The sequence below is a fragment of the Hyalella azteca genome, unplaced genomic scaffold (genome assembly GCF_000764305.2).
Source record: "Hyalella azteca isolate HAZT.00-mixed unplaced genomic scaffold, Hazt_2.0.2 contig9209, whole genome shotgun sequence".
Classification (NCBI taxonomy): Eukaryota; Metazoa; Arthropoda; class Malacostraca; order Amphipoda; family Hyalellidae; genus Hyalella; species Hyalella azteca.
The window spans coordinates 81,875-105,988 of record NW_025939286.1 but is presented as its reverse complement, the minus strand read 5'-3'; the positions used below and the strand labels follow the sequence as shown (position 1 = coordinate 105,988).

Here is a 24,114-nt window from a genome sequence, read left to right as displayed (position 1 = left end):
AAAACACGCAGAATGTATCGACCCGGCAGGCAAAATACGTTGAAACGTTCATTACGAGTTCGGCGAATTCAACATCGAATCGACGTCGAACAGTAACCAATAGAGGGTGAGACACGAGACGGCCATAATTACGTCAATTTTCGATTGTCGGATGTTAATAAAATTTTCAATCTCAGGTACTACAGTAGAACCTCGGTTAACGAAGGCATCGGTTAATTACCGATGTTTTCCTGAAGGGTGATTCCTCCTCCAAGCAATAGTGCCATGATTTTCCTTCTTTTCGGTTTCCATGTTCATTTAGCTCCATTTATAACTGTTCTCATATAATAAATATCCCTATATAGCCAGTATCTTTTATATACAGGTACCAAGTCAAGAAGGGCTGGGCAATAATTATTTCTATTTAAGTTGTTTCTTTTGAGTAAATTATTTCGGTCAACGAACGTTTCAGCGTCAACCTTTCTGGAACGGATTATTGCCGTTAACCGAGGTCCTACTGTAGTTGAAAATTTAGCCAAATACAGGTAGTTGGGATACATGTACAACAAAATTTAAACGTTAAACTAGTGTCATCACACCACGTTAGATTATTTATACTCGTCATCTCGTCCAATTCCCACTTCGTTCCAAGTCAATTCTTCCACCAACTGAATTTAACTTCGATTTCGACGTTCATAAGCTGCCTCAACATTGCAACGTTTCCACCTCAATGTTGTATTTCGACTTCAAAAAGCACGTATCAGCTTGACCTGTATTAGCAAAATAGTTTAAGAAGAAATAGGAAAATAGTTAATCATGCTGATGCTATTCCAGGTAGTGCGCGAACGCATATGGGCTATAAATGATTCACATTTTCCTTAAACAACGAATTAATAAGAAAAATTACATAGAATGCAGCTTATTAACGGCTAATATTAGTTATTAGTTAGCAGGATATAAGCATGTACCTGGTCCTTACCTCGCGACTGCACTAGACCTACAAGTGGTATTAACGGACGAAAAGGTCGTGAAACTATTAGAAATTTTACTGATTCATGTTCCATTTAATTAAAATTAGGTTCCTTTTTACTGTAACGGAGACAATAAAGATTAAGTTAGATTAAGTGTCGATTTCGAGAGAAATTTTGAAGCATTAAAGGCTCAACTTTTGACTGGCTTATGTGATACGGAGGTGACTTAAATGGTGTTCTAGGCTGCTGTATTGCCCGCAGTGACTAGAGTGCAATTCGCTTCCTATCATCTTTTTGAATTAATGCATGCTATGGGCCCTTTATCAAGTTGATGCATGCCACGTTACTATTTGGTTTGACCCAACTCTTAAGACGTCTCTGACGCATTAATTAAACTTGGCAGTATTGCCGGCTTTCGAGCCTATCAACTTTACGCCCTGTGGCGCTTTAACCCTATTAACTTAATCACGTTGGGTCTACCAAGTCATCTATTAATATACTAACCTATGCACTCAATTGCACTTGCAAACACCTACCTCTAAACGGCTTTCAAGCCACTTCTAAATTTACCCCAGCGGTAATAAATTAGAAGGTTAGTCTCGAAATATTTAAACTTGATTTTGTATAAATTGCTCAATATATCTTGATCCTCATAATGATAAATTGCATACGATATAATAGCACTTGCTGATCAATCTAATCTTGGTTTGTAACTGTCAATTTACAGTATAACCTCCTCCTCCGGTGTATTCTCATACGTCGCATCTCTTTTGCCGTGTGTTTCGTGCCTCCAGTGCAGCCAGTGCGACATTATTTCTGCTGTACGCGTTATTTCATTTGAGGTTAGATTGGGAATATGTGTTCACTGTCAAGTTTTGTACCGCTAAATTGGAATTACTGAGCATAATTGATAAACTCTTTCTCAAGTTCCGGCATTTATTTAGCAAAGTCTCTTTTTCTACTTTCAGTTCCCTAAACTGCATCCAGTGCAGTTCCGTTATTCTACTTCGCTGGAGCCGAAGTTTACCTTCTAAAATTTCAATAAAATTCTTAGCCGTTATGCTTGTATGAATTCCTTACAAAAAGCTGATTTAAAAAGGAAACAAAAATAGATAGAAAATTTTTACGCATGAACAGGATAAAGATAACTCGGTATTTAATTACTGCGTTACTTCTGTAAAGAACAGTGTAGATAGATGCCATAAATAAAATTATATACAAGAAGAATAAAAGTAGGGCCAAATTACTCATAATTGACTAAGTAAGCAAATTTCACCGCGACCGAGTGTAATACGGCGTCGCACAGAGTTAAAAGTTGAGGGTTCGATCCCTGGTACGGTACAAGTTTATTTCGGCAGAAAGTTGAAAGTAAGTCTACACATATATGGTGTTCAATAGCATCGGCATCTAGCTTCTACTGTAGCTACTAGTAATAAAAATGCTCAAAAATGTGAAAGAGATGATAATAAATCCGGTTTAATATCAACGCAAGTTTCATTTAGGACATCAATTAAAGTCTCAAAAATAACGCTATCAATGCGATTTAACTGCAATAATTTCTCGATTGGAACAATGTGGCACGATCGGGTTACATCATTTCAATGTTTTTTAACTTCTTTTAAAATACGTAGCAATAATGACGAGTTGCTTTTACTTTTAGAGCGTTTTCTCATTTATGGAGAAAATACGCTTTTGTGCTCGCCATGTCCGTCCGTCCGTCCGTGACTTCACGTTTTCGTCGACGAGAAAATGCGCTCTGTCACTCACTGCATTGAGTACCGAGTTATATTTTGTTATATTCACCTCAACCCTTGTTGGGCATGGAGGTTGTTTAACGTCGATTCCATTAGAGAATGTCTGCTGTTGAACTATAACAAGTCCGGTGGTATTGAAAGCACATGATAAATGTCTACCCTCTGCCGAGGGTTGCACTATGAGCAAACATTTCAACCACAGCCTTAATATACTTAGATCTTTACGTTTCTCATACGATAGGAATCCAGGTCACTGATTTTGAAACAAGTTTATGTGGAGGGAAAGCCACTCGTTTATGTATGTTTTTGGTTTTATTCAAATATTTTAGACAAAAATGTAAGACAACGTACGATCTGTGACTACTTGTAAACATTAAAAACGATTGAAAAAACGTTTGTGTGTCAAACTTGGTAATGTTCCCTCTCAATTACTACCTACACAATGGTTGTAATGATCTGGGAAGTACCATCAATCAGAAACAAAATGGATAAAACCCAGTCAAAAAAATAAACACATTAGAGGCCGCTCGCCGCCAGCGCTTACTTAGCACCGTGGCACCGGTCATTGTTGCGTTTTCCTGGGAGCTCGGCGTGTCGCCGTACGACGCCGTTCGGCAGTGTCATATCGGAGGCCGAGCTGTACACTGTACAGTGTAGCAGCCATGCCGGCCCATATATGTATTGAAAGTGCATTGTCGACGAAGAATTTTGCAATCCTGACAATGCCGACACAAATCAGCGTCAAAGTTTGCGGTAAATCTTAAACAATAATCATTTAGTTCACAGAATATATAAACAATTAATTCAATTTTTTGAAAGGAGAAAATAATCAATTACACGTTTGAAAATTGACACCCTCTTAAACCAATAACCCAACAGGCGGAAATTTAATAAACCTACAATCTACAACATCGATTTTTTTCACAACAATACAAATGCATTTGTTGCGTTCATCGAAATCTGAGACAGAGTTACATTACATGCACCAGCAACAAATGCATACACCATGTAGAAGAACATACACAGAATAGAGATACATGGACGTTCTTCGTCAATTCAGAAGAAACGTGGTATGAACATGAGCAGCAAATCTCCAGTCATTAGGTGGCCGCTCATATACCTGGTTAGGTTTCAATTGAATCACGACTTACTCCGACGCTGATGGTTGGGACTCACGACCTGCGTCTCGTCGTGACCAAAGCCAAGAAGGGTGCAGGCCCGCGGGACCCAATGCCGAGAGATACCACGCATAAAATGGACTCGATGAACCCACGTATTTTAATGTAGCACTCACTTACTGCTTCTGTGCTCCAAGTCATTGCCGGTAAAGAGTATCGCGTAATGTTGGGAAATGGGCGAAGTAGAATAAATTACCATCCGTTGGCTCTGTTAGTGAATTGTTGTCTGAAGATGCTGCATTCGCTGGAAAAGAGCACGTGAAATGAAACCCAAATGACTTGTAGTTCGAGAATTGCCACGTATGACTTGTGCTTGTTTTACTTATTCAACTTTGGAGTGTGCAATTTGATTTTAAGGCACGTAATACAAAACTGTTATTGATGAAGGTTTTGGTAACCTAAATTTTGGCAATAATAACTTAGCCGTCTCTAGAATTTTTCTAATACAGTTATGAATAAATAGGGAGCATCTAATGTCAGTAACTAAAACTCATTGGATCATGGTCGTTCAGGAAGATTATTCTTTGGAATTTTATGTTGCAAATCAAAAGCTATTAATGAAACAGAGCCTCTATTTCAAACCAAAATACCCATTCTGCAAGTCGTAACTAGAAGAGATGAGAATGTGAGTAGTAGTGACCAGAACCAATTGAAAGAATTCGTCAGTTTATGACCAAAGGCAGACTTGTCAGGCGACCAGTTCAAACCATCCAATGTAGAAGAAAATTGACAAACCTGTTCAGGGGGCGTCTGCCAGTTGATAAACGAGACTTCGCTGCTCGAGGAAACATCACCCATAAGCACCGCATCCATTCTGGGACCATGCTGGGTATAGAGAACATCTCCTGATGATGTCCTTGACTTATGAGAGCTCATGGGGTGAGAATAACTATTAACTTCGAAGGTATCTTTTACCATTGAATCTGCAGCATCAAGTCGGAGAGAAGACGAATCCATGGAGTCGTTTCTGAGATCGTCGTCGGGAAGCCCATCCTTGAACGCGTGGAGGCCCGATGGACCATTGGTCGAGTGAGGAGTAGCGCCACCAACGGCAGTGAGTGAAGACGAAAATTCCGGACTGTCCGAAGTAAATCGTAAATAAAGAGCATCTTCGTGGTCCAGCATTTCATAAGAGTTGGTTTGGTTTGGCTCGATAACATCGTGGTCCATTTTGGTGAAATCCAGAGAATTAGAATAATGGCGTTCGGAATTTAAGTCGCCGTTGATGCGTGGGTTCTTCTTTCGTATGCGGTCGCTGGTTATCTCATTAGGGTTGACAGCATGGGTATAGCTAAGATCATCGTTTTCTAGTTTGGTGAAGCGTCGCGTTGAAGGCACATCGTCGTGCTCCATTCGTGAACAAAAATTCGGAGGGCCCTCGTCGAGTGACCTGGCATGGCAACCGCCTGACTCCCCTCCCCCGTACTTGCCGAAGGCGATGGGAGCCGAGGCGTTGAAGCTGAAGGTATCCACCAAAGATCGGGGAAGGCTTGAAGGCTCATGAATTGACCGCTGGTGCGGCCCTGAGGGGTCTGCTGAAGGTAGTACTTCGCGGGCAAGGATTTCTCTACACAGGGCTTCCATTCTGCATGCACATTTATACGCGATATTTACTCACAGGCAAATTGTAGATCGCATCACGAGTCTTTTTTTTGTGTGCACTAAAAATTCAATCCGATTCCATCACTAATCTATTAACACGACTGTTGAGAAAGATCACGTCAAAATAATCATCAGATAAATAAGTTACTATAACAAGTTGATTTCAAAGTAAGATTCAACATATAGTAACTTTTTACAAACAATTGAAAGAGAAACTGAGGAGGAAGAAGTGAATTTGCAGATCCGGTTTAAAAAGTTCATTTGTGTCCAGAATATGGCCCAAATAGCTTAGATTTATGAATTTTTACTACCGTTCTAATCATTTAAGATATCACGAATGATCAAAAGTCTAATTGACACTCGCGAATATCCTTACGAGTAGTGTCATATTTAAAAACAAAACACGTGTCAAGTTCAAGTATCCGGAATTTAAGGTAAGCTTGAATCCTCGAACCGTTCCTAATTTTGTCTCCCCAAATTACAAAACATAAGCACTTTTAATACCAAAAAATAGATTATAATGGACTTAATATTTATAATGAAATTTGTAGAACTAATGAAATCGAGCAACACGAAGCAAAAACAAGAATAATAATGTTCTGTAATCAAAAACGTTCGCAAGCATCGGTTTATGGTGTGCATATTTTGCATAGGCGGCCTTTACAGAGAAATTTCAGGGCCGGAGAGGAAAAAACATGCCATGAACGACTGAGCTATGCAGAGAAAGCACAACTAGAGTGCAAGTACAGGCGACACGATAGTCTGGCCGTGACTTTCGTTACACTGAGGCTTCGTGTGTGCGTGTATAGATCAACCGAAGCGTGTTATGCACCAAGAGTGCGTATAGTGCGTGTGCAGCGTCAGGACGCATTTGGAGCATCAAGGCATTCAGCGTTGGTGACACCATGAGAGGGCTCATCTAGTTATGCTCATCATAATACTAAGGGTTTCAGACTGTTACGCTGTTACTAAGCGTGTGTATCTTATTTTGCTGATAATATGTGGGTTGCATCTAGTTAAGCTAGTACTGAGCTTGTGTACCTCGATAGGCTTCCTCTTCCTTGCGTGTGTGCGTCTTGTTACGCTTAGACAAATTCGTTTCGCGAGATGAAATTGTATCATGATGATTATTCCCAGAATATTCAACAGCACGTTTCATCGAGACCCTAGAACATCGCAGACTGTAGCACCACCGATTTAGTCTATTGTACTGCCTGGTACATCGCAACGAGCTGCGCGACACAGCTTCTTCTGCGTCAGCAGACAGCAGGGAACTCAGCGTGTCCTGAACGGCGAAGATATCAGGAGCGTAAGGCGCTACTTGGGCAACAACAGAAGGCACCTCGCCTTCCTCTACACTATAAAGTTCACCTAATCGATCCAGTGGGAAGATAACCTCACCAGGTGCTTCAGCAACGCACCTGCACATTATGAACTATTTTTGCTTACAGCCTTACGGCAACCTTCTTTGAAACCGATGCAACTTCCCATGAATTTATTGAATGTATTTTTTTAAACATCCAGGCGATGTTGATCCGTCTTACTGTCACTGATGAGACGGCGACAACAATTGTGATGTCATGCAGCCGTAGAAATAAAAGCCCTTGCTACTAACAGTAAGACTTCGAGTAAAAAAAGTTTTCGAGGAGGAATAACATTTTTTCGTGTGAAGCTTAATTCGATAGATTCAGATACTAGATACACTCCAACTTAAATCTGAACTCTAAAATTAAATTTCACCTTTCCACAGCGTATCGACAAAAAAAAATCAACCAACGGGTGGCGGCAATGGACCCTAAACCACCTCAGTCGAGTAGGCTATTCTCCTCGACTATTCTATAGACGGCGAAGAGTAAATAAGACAAGCAACGGTAAATAGGTGCAGCAACCTACTTAGGCTCAAGAGCTGGTCCCCAAGTAACACGAATTCCGAGCATAACGTGTAGCTTTGGCTTTGACTTTCAGCTGTCCTGAACTTGACCTCTATTCGACCGATGCTTTCTCTATCGACCGAGAGGTTCAACCAGCGCGCGGATGTGTTCCAGCACAGCGCCACGTACACACACACTCGCACACACAACCTAACAAACCGGTTGGTAGGTGGTCGGTCGCCTCCGGCTCGGAGAAAGAATCCCTTGCTTCCGCGTTGCACGCTATGCAGCGCTGACCTTATCACGCTTGCCAACACAACCTTCTATCTGTTCTTCAAAAAGAAAGCTCAAGTAAGAGTTTCGCGAGACATGCTCACACAGCGCCCATATGCCGCAAGGAAAAAACTCTACGAGGTATTTCTTCGATTCAACCACTTTCTTTTTTTCGAAACTGCCCTGGAATAGCATGGTAAGCTCTACACAATGATGTATACCTTTTGGTAAGAATGCAATGCCCTTCACCTTCTTAAAAATCAATCAACTAAGGTATGTGACTCAGCCTAAAACTGTAATCGCATTTGTGAAACATCGAAAGATCCTAGCCAAACTGGAAGTCGATGTTCAGCTCCTGAAAGTTACAAGCAAGCAAAGATAGCAACAAGTAATCGGTATCAGATTATGATTATTTTCAATGAAGAAATATCTTTAATAATTATTTAGCCCCAGCATGCAACCATTACTTGAATTAATTCAATGCGGAAGAGTATATGCTGTTTATTTTACTGGACGGAATAGTTGGATAGTCTCATTCGATTAATTAAATTCAATTCCATTTGCAAATTCAATTCTGCGTATATTGTTACGCCATTAGCAAATAACAATAGTGCCATGTCAGCGGTGGTAGTCAGGCTTAAAACGGAACATGCATTGCAGATAGTTTTAGGAATCCAAATAAATTTCCGTATATATATAGGCGCGGAACCTTTACCTTATCAACGATCATATGAAGGGAAACTGATGAATGCAAGGGGACCCTCGTCATCTACGAGGCGAGACATGAGTCAGAGAAAGCTCAGCCTGCCTCACCGTTAATTGCTCAACGTCCTCTAGCCAATAATAGGGCGGTGATGTAAAAGCCTTCCTTCCAAACTGAAAGTCGAAAATAAGTGCGTTGCACAGTAGGCCATGAGTGTGCAAAAATGGATCTTAAGTTTTCTCAGCGATGAAAGTGGCACGCGAGCGAAAGTTTCTGGGCGGAACAGCTAGTTACACAAGCAAGACGTGGATCAATTTTGGGTGTCCGGCTGTGCGTGGGTAACACCTAATTCAAATACTTTCCCGTGTCGTGTTCAACAAAAATTAGTGGACGTAATTTTAGCGCTGTTCCCAACTAAACATACTCGAAGCTTTTAAAATTTGAACAGCAGAAAAGTTTATAGTTCCAAAAAATGCACGTGATTTAAATAAAGATCTTTGTGTTAATCAAGCTTAGAGGAGAACAGGAGTAGAGGTGGCAAAAACGAGCAATACTTCCGTTTACTTTATCGCCTTAACTTGTTAAAGAATGAGATCTGCTCTGAAGATTTGCCCGGAATAAATTTAGGGCGCAACAATCATAAATACTACTGCCGAACGGTGGTAATGTGGATTCCAGACTCGCAATGAGTGAAACATCGCCGGAAGTCGTTGGACACGGACAGCTCAGGCGTTCATGGCCCATCTGATCGTGTATCCTCAACAAGTTTACATTTCCTCAGGTACGCACTTGGAATGAATCCGAATTAAAAGCGAAACTAAAACGATTCTCTTTTTTTGTTTGTAGCATTTAACATGCATTTAATTCCTTGCTACTACGAAACAACCGCTTCAATTACAAACGAGAATAATCAATTAGTTATCTAACATTATAGCTTACGGATAACTGTTCAAATTTTTTTCCCGTTACACCTACGAGCGGCCATGTACTCATTAAGATAATGAATGATAGGTGTACACTCGGTATTAATTGGAACCCGTGACAGCTAGGAAACGTACCTCATGACCTCTACAACACCGGATTCACACTATATGAACGCATTCGAAGACGCCAGGCCAGGCGTCTACGAATCAGGAAGTTCAACTCGCGCAGCTCCGGTAGGTTAGCTGCCGAGTCTAAATCTCTGTCTACCGACGTTAGCTCTATTTACACGGCCCCTGAAAACGAATCGCATAGGCGTTGGCGTTGGTTAATACGAGTGTTGCTCGCGAGTCGAAACTGAAGTTATTGAAGTTTGTGTGCTTGGTATGATAACATATTTTTTCAGCGAGCAAGCAATAAGTGACAATTGCGAGTACCAAATCCCATTTCAGGCTCATTATTTGGTTCATCGAAAACATTTAGATTTTGCCAAAAAATAAATGAGAAATATTTTTCAACCATCAAAATAAAACTTGAAGGCAGGTTTGTTATTAATGGTGTAATGACAGTGGGCGCATTGTTACATCACCGGCAGTGCCAATACAGTATCGCCGACGGCATCTAGAATGCATACCAGGCAGCATCACGTAAATCCAGTAGCAACAAGATTTCATTGCAGCATCAACCATACAGAAGCCACATCACAGCAGCACCAAGACTTCATCCTATATAGCAGACATAGAGCGACCACATCACCCGCAGCTGGCAGCGTTCTAGCAACACCTGTGTCGAGCAAATAGCGAGCGCTCTGGTCGATATCGCAGCGTGTCCTCCTCAAAGTCAAAGTCATGGCGTTCTCTTAACAATTATTCGGACTATCGTGGAGCGCGAGCGGCTGCCATGCATGTGTGTCTCGGGGCTAACTTTCCACGCCATGTACGCAGTGTATAGAGGGCAGCGGATTATTAGGTAGCGTTGCTGTAGGGCACCCAAGGGAAAAGGAGAGGATTCTTTCTCGGCTCAGCTGCATTGCTGCACTTGGTACACAGCTCAAAGTCAAGGGAAAGTTCTAAGGGATAACGTGTCACTTTGGTATGTTTGGATAGAACGAACTTACACAAAGAGAAAATCTAAGTGGTATAATACTGCTCCAGGATCGGTCTTTAAACACTCTGCGCATCGAAATCCCTTTCTAGGTGCACATATGAAAGAACCATGTCATGTTTACTTGCCACGTATCATATGTGGGACCACATTAAAATGAATGTAGAATAGGCATCACGATAATTAACGAATTGAAACACAATAATCTATGTAATTTACAATTACATGAAAATACAGACCATTCTAATATAGAGACTTTTAAATCACCAAAATAATGCGAGTTCGTAATGCGTGTAGCAAAGATTCACCGAGTACACGAATCATTCATCGATCGTCACCGTATTGGTTTTTAAGCAATCCTACAGACACTATTTCTTGAATTAAGCAGATCTTTAATTAACCAAATTACTAACTGAAGATACAAAGGCACGAACTGCTTAGCAACAATCAGGCGAGAGTTCAGGAAGAGACAATGAGAGAAAATTGATCACGCCACGTTGGATGAGGAACCCGTAGATATAGTGATACATTGGTCGAGCAAACAAATTATACTGCTAATTTGAAAAAGCCTACTATTGAGAATCATCCAAGTAGATACTTCATGCACAGAGTTGTGACTAACGAGCCATAGCGTAGTGACCACTAACCAATTGCAAAAAAACGCGCCTATATGCGGCAGCAGTGGCACTACTACGTTGTCTGTCTCACTACCAACTAGCAACAGAGCTTAGTTGGGCGCAAAAGTTGAAAGCGTGGCAATAGTGAGGAACTTGGGCTACAGGAACAAAACCATCAGTAATAGACAGAGCATCAACAAAGCGCATGCGTTTCATGTTTTGCCATTGACTGAACTGATTCAACCAAGAAGAACGCATGCGAAAGAAACACGCAGGTTCGGAGCGCGGAAGTTGCTGGGGTGGAGAAAACAAACTCCTCAGGCATGGACGCCAGCAGAGCGTCGACATTGCAAGCTGCGATGCAGGCTTCTTAACATCAAGAAAAAATACAAAAAAAAGGGCAAGCGACCGACAGACACCTTTTTGAGAGATCGTCAGCGGGTAGGAAGGCAGCCAGTTTGTTAAAATTATGTTAAATAGAAAAAGATAGAAACACTGCGTCACTGTCACATTCTGATACCCGATAGCAATAGCTTCTTTTTTGGTAGAGGTGTTGAAAGGGGCTTATGAATTCGTTACTATGAATTTAACCTGAGTCACGCGAACGCATTACGCTGTGAAAAGTTTGTAAGACATGGAAAAACAGGCAAGACATGGAAAAGCAGGCAAGACATGAAAAAGCAGGCAAGACGTGAAAAAGCAGGCAAGACGTGAAAAAGCAGGCAAGACATAAAAAAGCAGGCAAGACATGAAAAAGTAGGCAAATAAACTTTATCAGGGATGTCAGCATTTTGCATAGAAGACATTTTACAGAGTTAAAAGCTACAAACATAATCTTGTTTCTTATAGTGGTTTCTTATGAACCAAGACTTTGAGGTACAAGGTCATGACACTGTAAATGAAATTAGAGGAAATCTTGAGTACGTGAACAGTGTCAAATTTTTTCTGCAACCAACATGCATGTGACTGAAAAATGGAGGTAATCTTCACATTTTACGCACGCAACTGAATTGAAAACTAAATAATTTGAAAGAACTAGTAGCTATCATCGTGAATAACACCCAATTATTCTTAAGGTTTATGTGCGGCCGGCACCTACACATCATCGTTCAAGTCTCAATGCCACTTTTTCACCATCAGAAGTGCACCTCGTCATAATGCCGGTACGCGGTACCTACGTACAATATTTACCTAACCGTCAATGATGTTTCCGATTGTTTAGCCACAGTCAACGAACATCTATACTTCAAAATAACAGATGAAAAAAAACATATTGCACTAAAACCATGAAAGCTGCATTCAAAGTGTCAGTGACGCCAGCAGTAGCATGGATGTGCACAGGTCCGTTCGCGAGTGCGGTCAATTTCGAACTGTCGGAACGTGTGCTTGGTGATTCTTCCCCATCCAGGCCCTCCACCCCACTGAATGTCCCCCACACCTGAGGAAGAACAGGATGCCACTCGGCCCCAAACTACCGAGGGGCTCCACTGCTGCACAACCAACACTGGTGCATACGGGCCCCACTGATGCAAATTTTAATTGGACTAAGCAATTCTCTAACTTGTCGACGAAATAGACCAATAGATAAGACTGTCGATGGTGTGTTCGGACAGAATGAGAAGTGATTTTATAGCTGCACTTGAGGAGAGGGTAGGTAATTCGGTAAAAGAACGAATTTACTATTAAGCTACTCTGAAAACGTAATGAAACTTGACAAAAAGAGACTGCAGCTTATGACCTTAAAAGATAACTTGTTCAAAGACGAATTAGAAACCATTTGTTTCACAATTACGAGATGGAAGTACATTAAAAACCTAACAAGTCAGCTGCAAAGAAAGTCGTGCAACAATCTAGAAAAAATTACTCAAGACGTAACTATTAAGACATATACATATGTCAAAAGTCGTATAAATACATTGAACGAAATAATTATTTCGTTAATATTGATATTAAAATAGATAAATAGTGCAATTCAGGGAGATGCAGCATCAAGAGAACGAACGCCAGTTATCGTAAAAAGCAATGATGAGCCAACTCATCCGTGGTCTTGACACGATACCATGCTCAGATCTTTCGGTGTATCTACTGCCCTTTCAGTGTATTTGCCTGCTTATTAGAGGACACTTGCCGGGACAGTATGAACATCATGGGCAAAAGACCTTCAGGAAGTAGATAGTAGCAAATAAAGTTTAATAAAAAATTAAATGGCCATCAATTAAACTTTTCCTCAAATTATTACCCACACTAATTGATTTCTAAAATAATTTAATGGTCATACTAATTTTAGCAGCTAGATTGAACATAACAAAAGATTATTTAAAAATATGGAATAATCGCAGTTCAACTAAATTTTGACACGCAACGCACAACACAGCACAAGGTGATACTGATGATATATGTGAAACAATTACCGTACTAGCGTAACTTGTCACTTCCTACGGTATACGATGTTGGAACAATAATAATCTGTATCGGGCAACAGCGTCGTTGGCGGCTCAGTAATGTGGACAACAGATTAGGGCGGAACACAATGCTAAGATCGTGCGTATTAAACAGCAGTATAGAAATACATCGAATATTTTGTCTATCAGCAACGAGTGGTCACTAGAGAGAATCCGACACAGGCATGACAATAACGCTTTGACACACAATGCACGCGAGAATTTAGATTTTAGAATGAGGCGCGCTTTACTTAGCTCACGATAATCGGTATCTAGTACCTAGAGTCACTTCAAGCTAGATTGATGAGTAAAATTTCTGTCATGGAACAGATTATCAACTAAATTCCCAACTGTAAAGAAATAAATGCGCCCTTAACATAGGTAGAAGCCATAAACAGTCGTAATAATCATTCTGAAAGGAAATTGCAGCTAATTAGGAGGTTAAGTAACAATTTTGGTTCCAAACACTACCGATTTATACCAAGTACACTCAAATTTCTATATATACTATCCAATTTACAAGGAGTTGTCTCAGCTGTCAGCATTGACCGTCAACGCTACATTACCACTGACGTATAATGTATATGTCTTTAAGAGTAAGAAATGCACAAAATTCAACAAGTTATTATGGCACGCTTAAAGCTGGAACGAGCAGCAGCACCAATGAATAGATGAATATTGACTCGCATCCTCGTTACCTAATGGGAGAAGCTTTAGCATCCTGGTCTTGCATTTCTAGCTCGGTAGGAGGATGAGTTGGCAAAAATAAATGACTGCTTAGCTTAGACCAAGGTGCAGTCTGATCTCGGCTTCATGTCGAAGGATACTGTACGTCAATCAAAGAAATAAAAATTAAAACTGAATGAGCATTCAAAAGAGTTCTTCATATTTTTCATTTAAGACGATGTCCGCTCAGGAGAACGAATCAGATAGCAAGTGACTAGAAATAGTAGTGGCTCAGAAATCTTGATTATATGTCGACAAAGATATAAATAATACAATTAAAAAATACAGAATTAATAAAGTGAATACACTAAACATTTTTTCCTCTACTAAATTTGTAGGGTAGAATATATTAATTATGGATTGAGGTATTCCAAACGAACAGAGAATTCATTTCATACTTTTTGTAACTGGCTAGCGACGCACTGCTAGAAACAGTGTAGCCTGTCGTCTGAAGAGAAAGAACTATTCTCAGAAGTCTCCAATGTCTCGGCTTCACGGTTAGCCTCTTTCTGGCGCCATTCCTGCAATGGACTTGACCCTGAAAACCTCAAATGAGGAAATACCATCAAAGAAGTTGCCAGCGGCAACTCACCGCCGACTTGATAAGGAGTTATCAAACTAAATCATAAGGAGAAGGCGCAGCGCAGAGATCCTGGCTCTTAATATAATAACAACCTTCCTGTTGAAACTAAGCAACTCGTCGGGTGAAGAATCAAGTCCCGTTACTCCTGACTACAATAACATGCTTTAATAGCGACGAATTATAGCGAGAGGAAGCAACTGCGCGAAGAGCTTTTTGGGAGATTGATTTTAATACCTCATTTCAATGTGCAATTCACATCACACTCATAATTACTCTTTCTATACGTACTATAATAAGTACGCAAGACTCATTTGAACCTCACTGACTAATATTTTTGCTGGCCTAATAAACTAAAGCGGTGTCTTGTCGTTGCAGGCCTTCGACATCATAACGCCAATTGAAATATCTTTATGTAAACTTTCTTCGAAAGCTGACAAAACTAATCTCAGTTAACAAATTCAAAAGATAGTACTGAAAATTACAAACAAATAATTATCCAAAATCGGATTCTTTCAGGTATAAGGTACCATTTAAAGGTTTCTTTCGTCAGGTAGGTATAAGGTTTAAAAACAATAAGACACTAGACTTAGCAGTCAACCGTTACTTTCAAAGGTGACGTAGTCAAAATTCCGCTGGCATTAGTCAACGCACCTTCCCGTAGGTAGGTTACTCACTACACAGGTTTCCAGTCCTCTGCGTTTCAATTCGAGGAAACCGGACTGCGCTTGGTGGCCCGATAACGCTTCCTAGCAGACGGCGCAGAGTCGTCGGAAAGACTGCAATTGAAGCCGCCCTCTCAATTCTTCGTAGGCGAATAAACCAGATCTGGGGTATACGAACTGAAGGTAAGTTCCAACAACCGAGCGGTAGAAAACCCCCCATCTGCGACTGTTCCCTGTAAGGCTGTATTAGACTAAGAAACGGTCTAGCAGTTGCTAACTTGAGGGACTCTAAACTCTAAAGCCTGGATCGAACGTTCATCAAACATACGAAAAACCCTTGAAAGGGAATAGTATCGATGGGTAAAGTTCAAGAATGTAAATGCCACAAATTTCGTCTCAATTAAAGTCAGGCAACTTTTTCCAACGAGAATTTTCTGCAAGACAATCAGGTAATCTTGGCGTTGCTCAGGTTAGATGGTTAGAAATTCAATTTATGATATCATTTCTGCTATCGTAATAATTCATCGGCTAAAGTATTACCGATTAATGAATGACTCCAGGTGTAACTCATAATCACTGTTTGACCTCCGTTTAAAATTGTACGGAAATTAGATCTAACAAAAATTTGTAAAAAATATCATTTTAATTAATTAGAAAAGGTACACATTATAATTTCTTGATATCATTTTCATTTTTTGAGGTCTCGCGATTCAAACACTAAAAACACAGTAACGTGGATAAGCTATTGATTAGCTCTTCAATTAATACCTTCAGTGCCAAATTTCAATCACGTAAACACACACATTTTCTACAATGTGTTACCAAGTGTTGTTCTAAAGTACGTCTTGTGTTTTTCAATAATGAACTGGAGGGCAATTATGAAATTCACATCACGAACCTCACCATCCTCGCCGTTAAAACTTCTTGCAGACGACAAACTAGCCGTAAAGCATTTTTTTCAAATTTGCTATTTGATCACAGTAAACAAAATATTAATAAATTAAAATTGTACTAAGGTTCATTACACATCGAGTCGTGTGTTGCCGTAGTTTGAGTTCTTATTTTTTTAATACGAAAACGATTCTCTAAATTTGACTAGCGATGTCGATTCAACAATTATAAACATAGCAACAATTTCACAGGTGATGCATTGTACTGAAGAGTAATAAATTGACTAACAGAATATCATTGTTCATTGATGACCTAGCATTCACGCATTCATGCGGCGAGGACGGCACTTGTTGCTATTGTTTGCTTGTCGTGCTACGGTTTCGTTTGTTCCAAGAGATGGATGAGGTATACCATCTGAACATTGCCTCAAGAAATGAACTCCGGCATCTAATAGTACACATATCGCTGCAAATTTGCATGCAATGCAAACCTGCGAACTTGTAATTCGAATTCCGATCACTGAAGCCTCTTAAGAATTGACTTCCAAGTTCCTGCCTCGCTTCTCACTTAGTAATGGAGGGTTAGGTCACATCGGATCCCACCGAAGGGCGCTCATTATTTGGCCAAGAAGCCCCAGCAGAATTTGTCGAGCGTCGCTTCAGATGATCAGGAGGGGTGAAATTTTTTAATAACTTCCTCCCGATATTTTAATACATTTAGATTAAGAATCAATATCGATTATCAGTCGACCCCGTATGGAGCCAAACGGCTCCTCATTTAGAGACCAATTTATGATATGCACCAATTGCACCATTCTCAACCTCCGAGCTAAAAAGAAACCAGTGATGCTGAATCGCCCTATTCATCAATTCAAGTCTTTTCTTAAGTCTGTTGTACAACAAATAATTGATACACTTATTTGTAATCTTTTCGAGCGTTTGTAGCACAAGTTACAAAGAGTTAATGCTACACGATCGTTAACAATAACACGAATTAACTAGTAAATAATGGCGTCAACAGCTAGCGCCGCCAAAGCCCCGGACGAATGAGAATTTACAAGACAAATCAGTATCGTGTCGAGGGTTTAATGTGCGGACGTGAACATCTGATAAAAGATAGAAAAAACGACGTTCGCCTCGCCAGTCTGCATGGGAGACCACATCCGCTTCCCCGTGACTACTGTACCTGCAAGAGCGACTTTAGTTCGCCATTTACAGGGATTTTGAACACGCTTCTTCATAGTTCTAAGATTGCTAATGCACTCTCCAAGGCAGGAAGAAAGCTCTTGGAGTAAAATGAGGTTTGTTATATCATTAAGCTTCACATAATTATACAACAGCCCACATTTTAATAACTCTGTTTTCAGTATAATAATAAAAGATCAGAAGTTCATGAAAGGCTTCCTATGGTAATAAAGATTAATCCCTCCATGAACAGTACATTTGGCAATAATGAATCTCGTTAAATAATATGGCTCCGAGGATTAAACTGAAAAAACTCAATCACAACTTGCCAGCACAATCGAAGCAGCTTTGTAATTGTTATGTGGTTATCGAACCCTGCAAATCATAGGTCTGATTGCTTACGAGCAGCGAGTTAGGTGTAGTATATCTGCGGCATGGGAACTCGTATTCGTATATCATAAGTTCAGAAACGGTATGTAAATAATAATAATTTTTCAATAAAAAATACTGCTGCTGAGTTAACTATGGAACATTTCTTTATTAATTTTTTTGCGTAATGAAAGCTTTATATAGAATTGGACTTATAATGAAATAAGCATTGTCAATACAATACGGCAACCAAGAGATCAAAGCAGATAACAAGCGCCGACTGTTCGACTACGTCCAACGGCTTGGTCGTCGCCGTCGATGCGAGCGAGTCCTGTGTCGCTTGCACCTAAAGCCGCAACCTATGAGCCCACCCAACAGTCCAACACGATGCTTGTACTTAAGAAATATTCCTATCTTACGCTGGAAAATTTTTTTGTCTCCAAGTTTCCTGGCCCTGAGTCAACTTTAATCGAGTTTATGAAAAACACCCGAACACTCATCATCTTGCACAAAACGATCACTACAAATACTAAATAAAAAGGAAATGAAATCAATAACTTACTCTTGATTAGAAAAAACAGCCATTGCTCACGTACCAGTCTCAACAAAAAATATCAGTTTTTGCATATTCTTCAGAAGAATTACTTGAAGTTTAACAGGATACGCACAAAAAAAAAGTAATCAAAATAATCTGATCCAGTCCACCTACGTTAGCAGACTGGCCATTCACCCACAACCAGTTAAGACAGCTCAAAATTCATGCTTTAGTTCACAGGAAAACATGTTGTTCGTCCAGCATCATTGCATCTGCACCACTGTGGTGAGTTAACGAATTAATGTCAAAAGTTGATACCGAGAATGTAAAAACTTACACATTTTTAAAATAACTTTATTTGTATTATGTTGCATTGATAACATATAATCACTCGATGGAGGGTTTCTTGAATCCATCTTTTAAAAGTTTGGTTTGATAATTACATTATGACAAAGTGTACAGCAAAGAAAGCATTCATGACAATCCAGTTCCCTGTCAGCTATTCCCTAGTTGGCAACTTAGGTGCATTGAGGGGAAACACTTTACAGCACTAAAAACAAATTGAAAGTTCAACATAATAACAAGCTTGTTCGTATTCAACTCCGGCGCGGTATTTAAATTAAATACAATTTCCTTAACGAGCGAACAATTAGAAATGTTCGAAATATATAATGATTCTAATAAATGACCATCGTAGACGATTCATGTGGCGATGCGTGGCAACAGTGCAAGTGATTCAATGCCAAGGTTAGGCGTCCCCCCAGGCAAGCAGGTTTGCCGAAGCAACGAAGCTTGACCGCAGCCTTTTAACTTGGATTATTATGACAGTGATGACCACCATTCTCTAACGCGCGGATTTAAATAGTTTTCATTTTATTTTTAGATCAATCTTCTACAAGCTAATGAAAAATTAAAATGGCAAGCTCAATCAGGGCCGTGACTGATCGTAATTATGCAGTAGTGAGTGTACATCCGGTCAGCAAGAAGAAACACAGTCACAATCAATATACTTACTCTCCCTTCTTCGAGAATATCCTTTAAGTTTAAGCCATTTTTTAATTTATTAGAAAAGTTTCATAAAATAAAACTTTCACGTACTTAACATCGCACATGGAAAAGTGCAACCAACATCGCAAATAAAATGGAAAAGAGTAATTTTTGTACAATAATTTGAAGTTGCCACTATGACTATATCATATGTGGAACATTCCAGCTAAACATCCCCTTCACTCGTATATGCAGGGGTTGGACAAAATAAGGGAATTGCCTAACATTTTAATATCTTAATTTTTGAAGAAGTTTATAAACAGTGAAAACATGACCTATGTTTTAAATTTTATTGTTATTGTTGCTGCTAATTAATATTTATCTTTGCACAAATATTTTCAGTAAATTTTTGAGTCTATAAGCTAACCTATAAATAGTAAACCTCTCTGACTTTCAAAGAGGCCAAATTGTTGGTGCTCGTATGGCCGGTGCTAGTTTGATAGAAACATCCCGAATGCTTGACGTTTCTAAGGTGCTATCTCAAACGTAATGACTGCTTTTGAAAGAGAAGGAAAAACGTTATCAACAGAGCACAGGTCTGGCCGAAAGTCGAAGTTGTCTGAGAGAGACCGTCGGTACATAGTTCGAATTATGAGGGACAATCAAATGACCACGGCTGTTAATATTACAGCAGACCTCAATGGACGCCTACAGAACCCAGTTTCCATAAAGACTGTCAGCCGAAAGCTGCACTGATCTGATTCTACGGAAGAGCTGCAATAAGAAAACATCTGATTTCATATACAAATGCTTCAAAGCGTTAAGAATAGAGTAAAAACCTCCATAATTGGTCCTTCGAGCAGTCGAAAAATGTGATTTTCTCTGACGAATCATCGTTTACCTTATATCTAACCGTTGGCCCAGTTTACGTTGGTAGATAGCCAAGAAAGTCATTTAATCCCGATTCCCGACTGCCTCCCCCCAACCGTACAACATGGCGGACGATCTGCGATGATCTGGGGTGCTGTTATGTGAAAATTCTGCGGACCAACGATTTTTATTCATACAAGAATCAACAGCCGGGACTATTTAGGAATTTTAGAGGACCAATTTCAAGGAATGTATCAAGTACTATTTCCGGAGGGGAACGCTAAATCCATATTTCAAGATGATAATTAATGCCCCGATCCATACAGCTGGAATTGTTAAAAAATTGCATGAGGATCATTCTAATGAAGTTGAGCATATCATTTGGCCACCACAATCACCAGACCTAAATATTATCAAGCATTCATGGTTGATTTTAGAGATGCAAATCAGAAGTCGATTCCAGGCGCCATGGTCTTTGAAAGAGCTGGATGGAGTTGTAACTAAGGAATGGGTTAAAATAACTTTGGAAATGATTCACAATTTGTATGAATCAATACCTCGGAGAATTAAGGTTGTAATTGTGGCAAAAGGTGGACCTACACCATACTAAAGTATATTTTGTGAATTTCTCAGGCTTTTCCCTTATTTTGTACCTCTGTATTAACATGAGAGCAATTTTTTGACAGAAGCATAGAAATAGAAATGCTGCGTCAATTGAAATTACAAAATATATTCCAATTAATATAGTTTTATACACATTACCTATATACCAAAAAATAGTGCAGCTATTCTAATAGTTGCGTCAAGTAATTACCAAATACACAATAGTTAAAAGATAGGTAATTGGGCAAACGCTAATTCCTTGTTACGTCGAATGGTTAGTTATAGGATGGATATTAAGCTAAAATTGTTGCAATGCGGAATAGTTTCTATGACCATCAGGCTGGTAATCAATTTAGAGTGTAAATAAAATTAACATTATTAAATTATATAATTTTCAACTTTTTACAGCAAGGTTTTGAAACTCTTAATTTCGTCTTGCCAGATAAATCTTACTGAAATCGATTTACATTATACACATTGTCTGTTTCCTACTTTCTGACGGTTTCTTAAATCTTACTGAAATCGATTTACATAGTTATTATTATACACATTGTCTGTTTCCTACTTTCAGACGGTTTCTATCTGGTTCCTTATGAAACTTTTAGCTGACGTCTCTGTTGCTTAATTGAAGAAGGCTTGCTTACAAGTCTAACTCAGCTAGGCCTCGGGGACTAAGTTAGGTTTGGTAATCCCGTCTCACCACGCCCAACGTCGGGAGAGTTCTTATCAGTATTTGCTTGGTCGTATGATTTAGGCCCCATTTAAGCATTAAACATATTAAATAATTAGGATACATTTACCAGTCCTGAGGCATAATTAAAATATATGTCAATAATATTGTTGAAGACATCTCAGTAAAAAAATGTTATTTGAGAATTTTTGCATCGGATGACAAATGCCAACCAGGGGGTTAATTGACGAGTTCCAACAATTTTTTTATATATTAGCGCATTTTTTCGAGTTCCTTTAGAATTTAGATCATAATTCTCAGAGCAGTCCATGCATATATCGAAGGGCCATTGATTTATCCAAGCGATAGGTTCAGGCAGTTTAGACTCAAATCTACTCGACTATTATTCCGATCATGTCTGTAAAAATCCTAACTCCTTGAAGTTGAACGAGACAACGACCTAAGAAAGCTAGACTCCTGTTCAGAAAAAAAAAATTATTTTTTTTTACGTAGGTTCCATTGTTTTTTGAAGGCATGAAATGTTTAACAGGTGAAGATAATTCTTCAAAAAGCAGTTGGAAGATTTTTTCACACAAATAAAGTTGTCAAGCAGCAAAAGCATGACGCCCTATGAGATCGAGTCACGTGGCTCGAAATTTGATGAATGCACTAGTACAATATCTGTTTTTTTGTTTAAATATTTCAGTTACAGAACCGTCGGTGAATAGTTCTTATGATTTCACAAGAATAACCGTCAATGACCGTAAGTGGCCATTCAGCAGATACACTTACCTCGTCGCTTGTCACTAAAACCGTATCCGTACTGCTGTTCAGAACTACAATTTGTAGGGATCGATAACCACATGATGACAAAAAGCAGTTTGACCGCGCTAGAAGGACGAGGTTAATTTTTGTTTCTGAAATAGAACGTTTATAATGAAGGCCGGTGACTTGAATATACTGTGGCGACGTTATTGGCTGTTGGCATTGACGGTAGACTAGCTACGCCTAAAGACCGACTAACAACAAAAAACGCATTCACACGCTAACTTGCAATAATTGAATAAATGAACATACATCCATTTCGCTCATTTCTTATTAAATTTTCACTCTTCATTGCAATGAGGTGAGCATAAGTAACACAAATTTAAGGTGCTGGAAGCCTGGAAAGTACAAAACATAGAAGGATGAAGCACAGAACTACCTTCACGTAGCTCTTGTTCGTTCAATAGCCCAACATGGTTTACCCGCTCACATTTCATTGCCGGCTTGTTGGCTAAATTTAACATAATTACATGTTCGTTTTGACATCATTTCGAACATCAAATCCATTTAAACTGTGGTTAAAACACATATTTTATAGACGATTAAGCGTCTTTAGTCCCTCTACAATTCTTTACGAGCACAATTTACAGTAAAGGACCTCGTAATTTTAATGGATTAGCCTAATTTAGAAACATGCACACGACATAGACTCATAGAGCAATACTGGAGCAGTGAGCCACGATGGGTTTCTCCAAAGAGTGTTGGCAGTCATGGAGTGAGTCCTCGATCTTGAGGATTGAGGTCACGGGTACAGTTAGCCTATATTCCTCAAGTGCTGAATCAAGGTCCGAAAAAACGACAAGAAACTGATGGTGATGGTTGAGAATTCGAATAGGTAGCCTACGAAAATCCCATGAATTAAAAAAAAAAACATTAATAAAGGTTTTATCGAGGTGTTAAAAGCTCACGAAAAATTATACCTACTAAGTTGTATTGTAAACTTCAACATGTAAAGTTGACAGGATTGTGATCATTCAGTCGTCCTTTAATTAAAAAAGGTAGTAAATACATTCTTTCCAGCAAACTTTTCTAGGTACCTAAATTATACAATGATTAATCTTGAAGTCATTAGTTGGAACGACAAAAGCACTTAAACTTCGACTAAAAGGAGCCAAGTATCATCTAAAGCCGTCATTGCAGGCGTAACCTTGAAACCTATCAACAAAACACCTCGTTCCTACCCTTTACACAACCTGACACAGGTAAGGAAGATACTTACAATGCTTCCAATTTATCGAACCGACACATTTAACTTACCAAACTGTCAGTCCAGTTGCTCATTTTTTAAAAATGAGTTTATTTAAAACATTTCTTATCCGCCAGATAACGCATAGTGTAGATCAAACACTGCAAACAATACCAGTCTCACTCGAGTCGGCCCAGTCAGCTGCAAGTTGCAACCGACGAAATCACATGCAAGGCCTTGGTAACCCTGGGCCTCACGGCCGTGGTTCTAGTACGGATACATGAAATTGGGTGCATAACCCATTGCTTAGAATTTTTTACATATTTTACTTATGAATCTCTAGCTATTATTCATATCCTAGAAAATTTTAAAGAATACATAAAGCCAAATTCATCATGAAAACCACAATATGATGTTAAAGAAATATCTAGTACGGAACGGTGTTACGTAGTACGTTTGTACTTGAGTGTCAATCCGAGAACAGGTTGAGTCCTTCTACGTACTTGCAGGACCGGCTCCAGAGGGCTCCACCTGCTTTGTGACCTACGAGCCGATTATGCCTCGCAAGGGTACATTTTAAATTGGAACATTAGCGAATTTTGAAGCAAA

General features: G+C 39.4%; 1 protein-coding gene across 3 annotated transcripts in view; it reads right to left on the bottom strand.

The window, feature by feature from the left end:
- Positions 1-23,707, bottom strand: part of LOC108680652 (steroid hormone receptor ERR1) — a 74,059-nt gene extending 50,352 nt beyond the window's left edge. The window contains exon 1 of one of the 3 annotated variants that reach the window (XM_018169531.2): positions 23,577-23,707. In XM_018169531.2, coding sequence (XP_018025020.1) covers positions 23,577-23,600 — 24 coding nt within the window. In that variant the 5' untranslated portion in view covers positions 23,601-23,707. Of the gene's footprint in view, positions 1-4,617; positions 5,597-23,576 lie in introns of those variants that run through there. The other 2 variants (XM_018169528.2, XM_018169529.2) reach the window with 2 other exon arrangements.
- Positions 23,708-24,114: the final 407 nt, after the last annotated feature.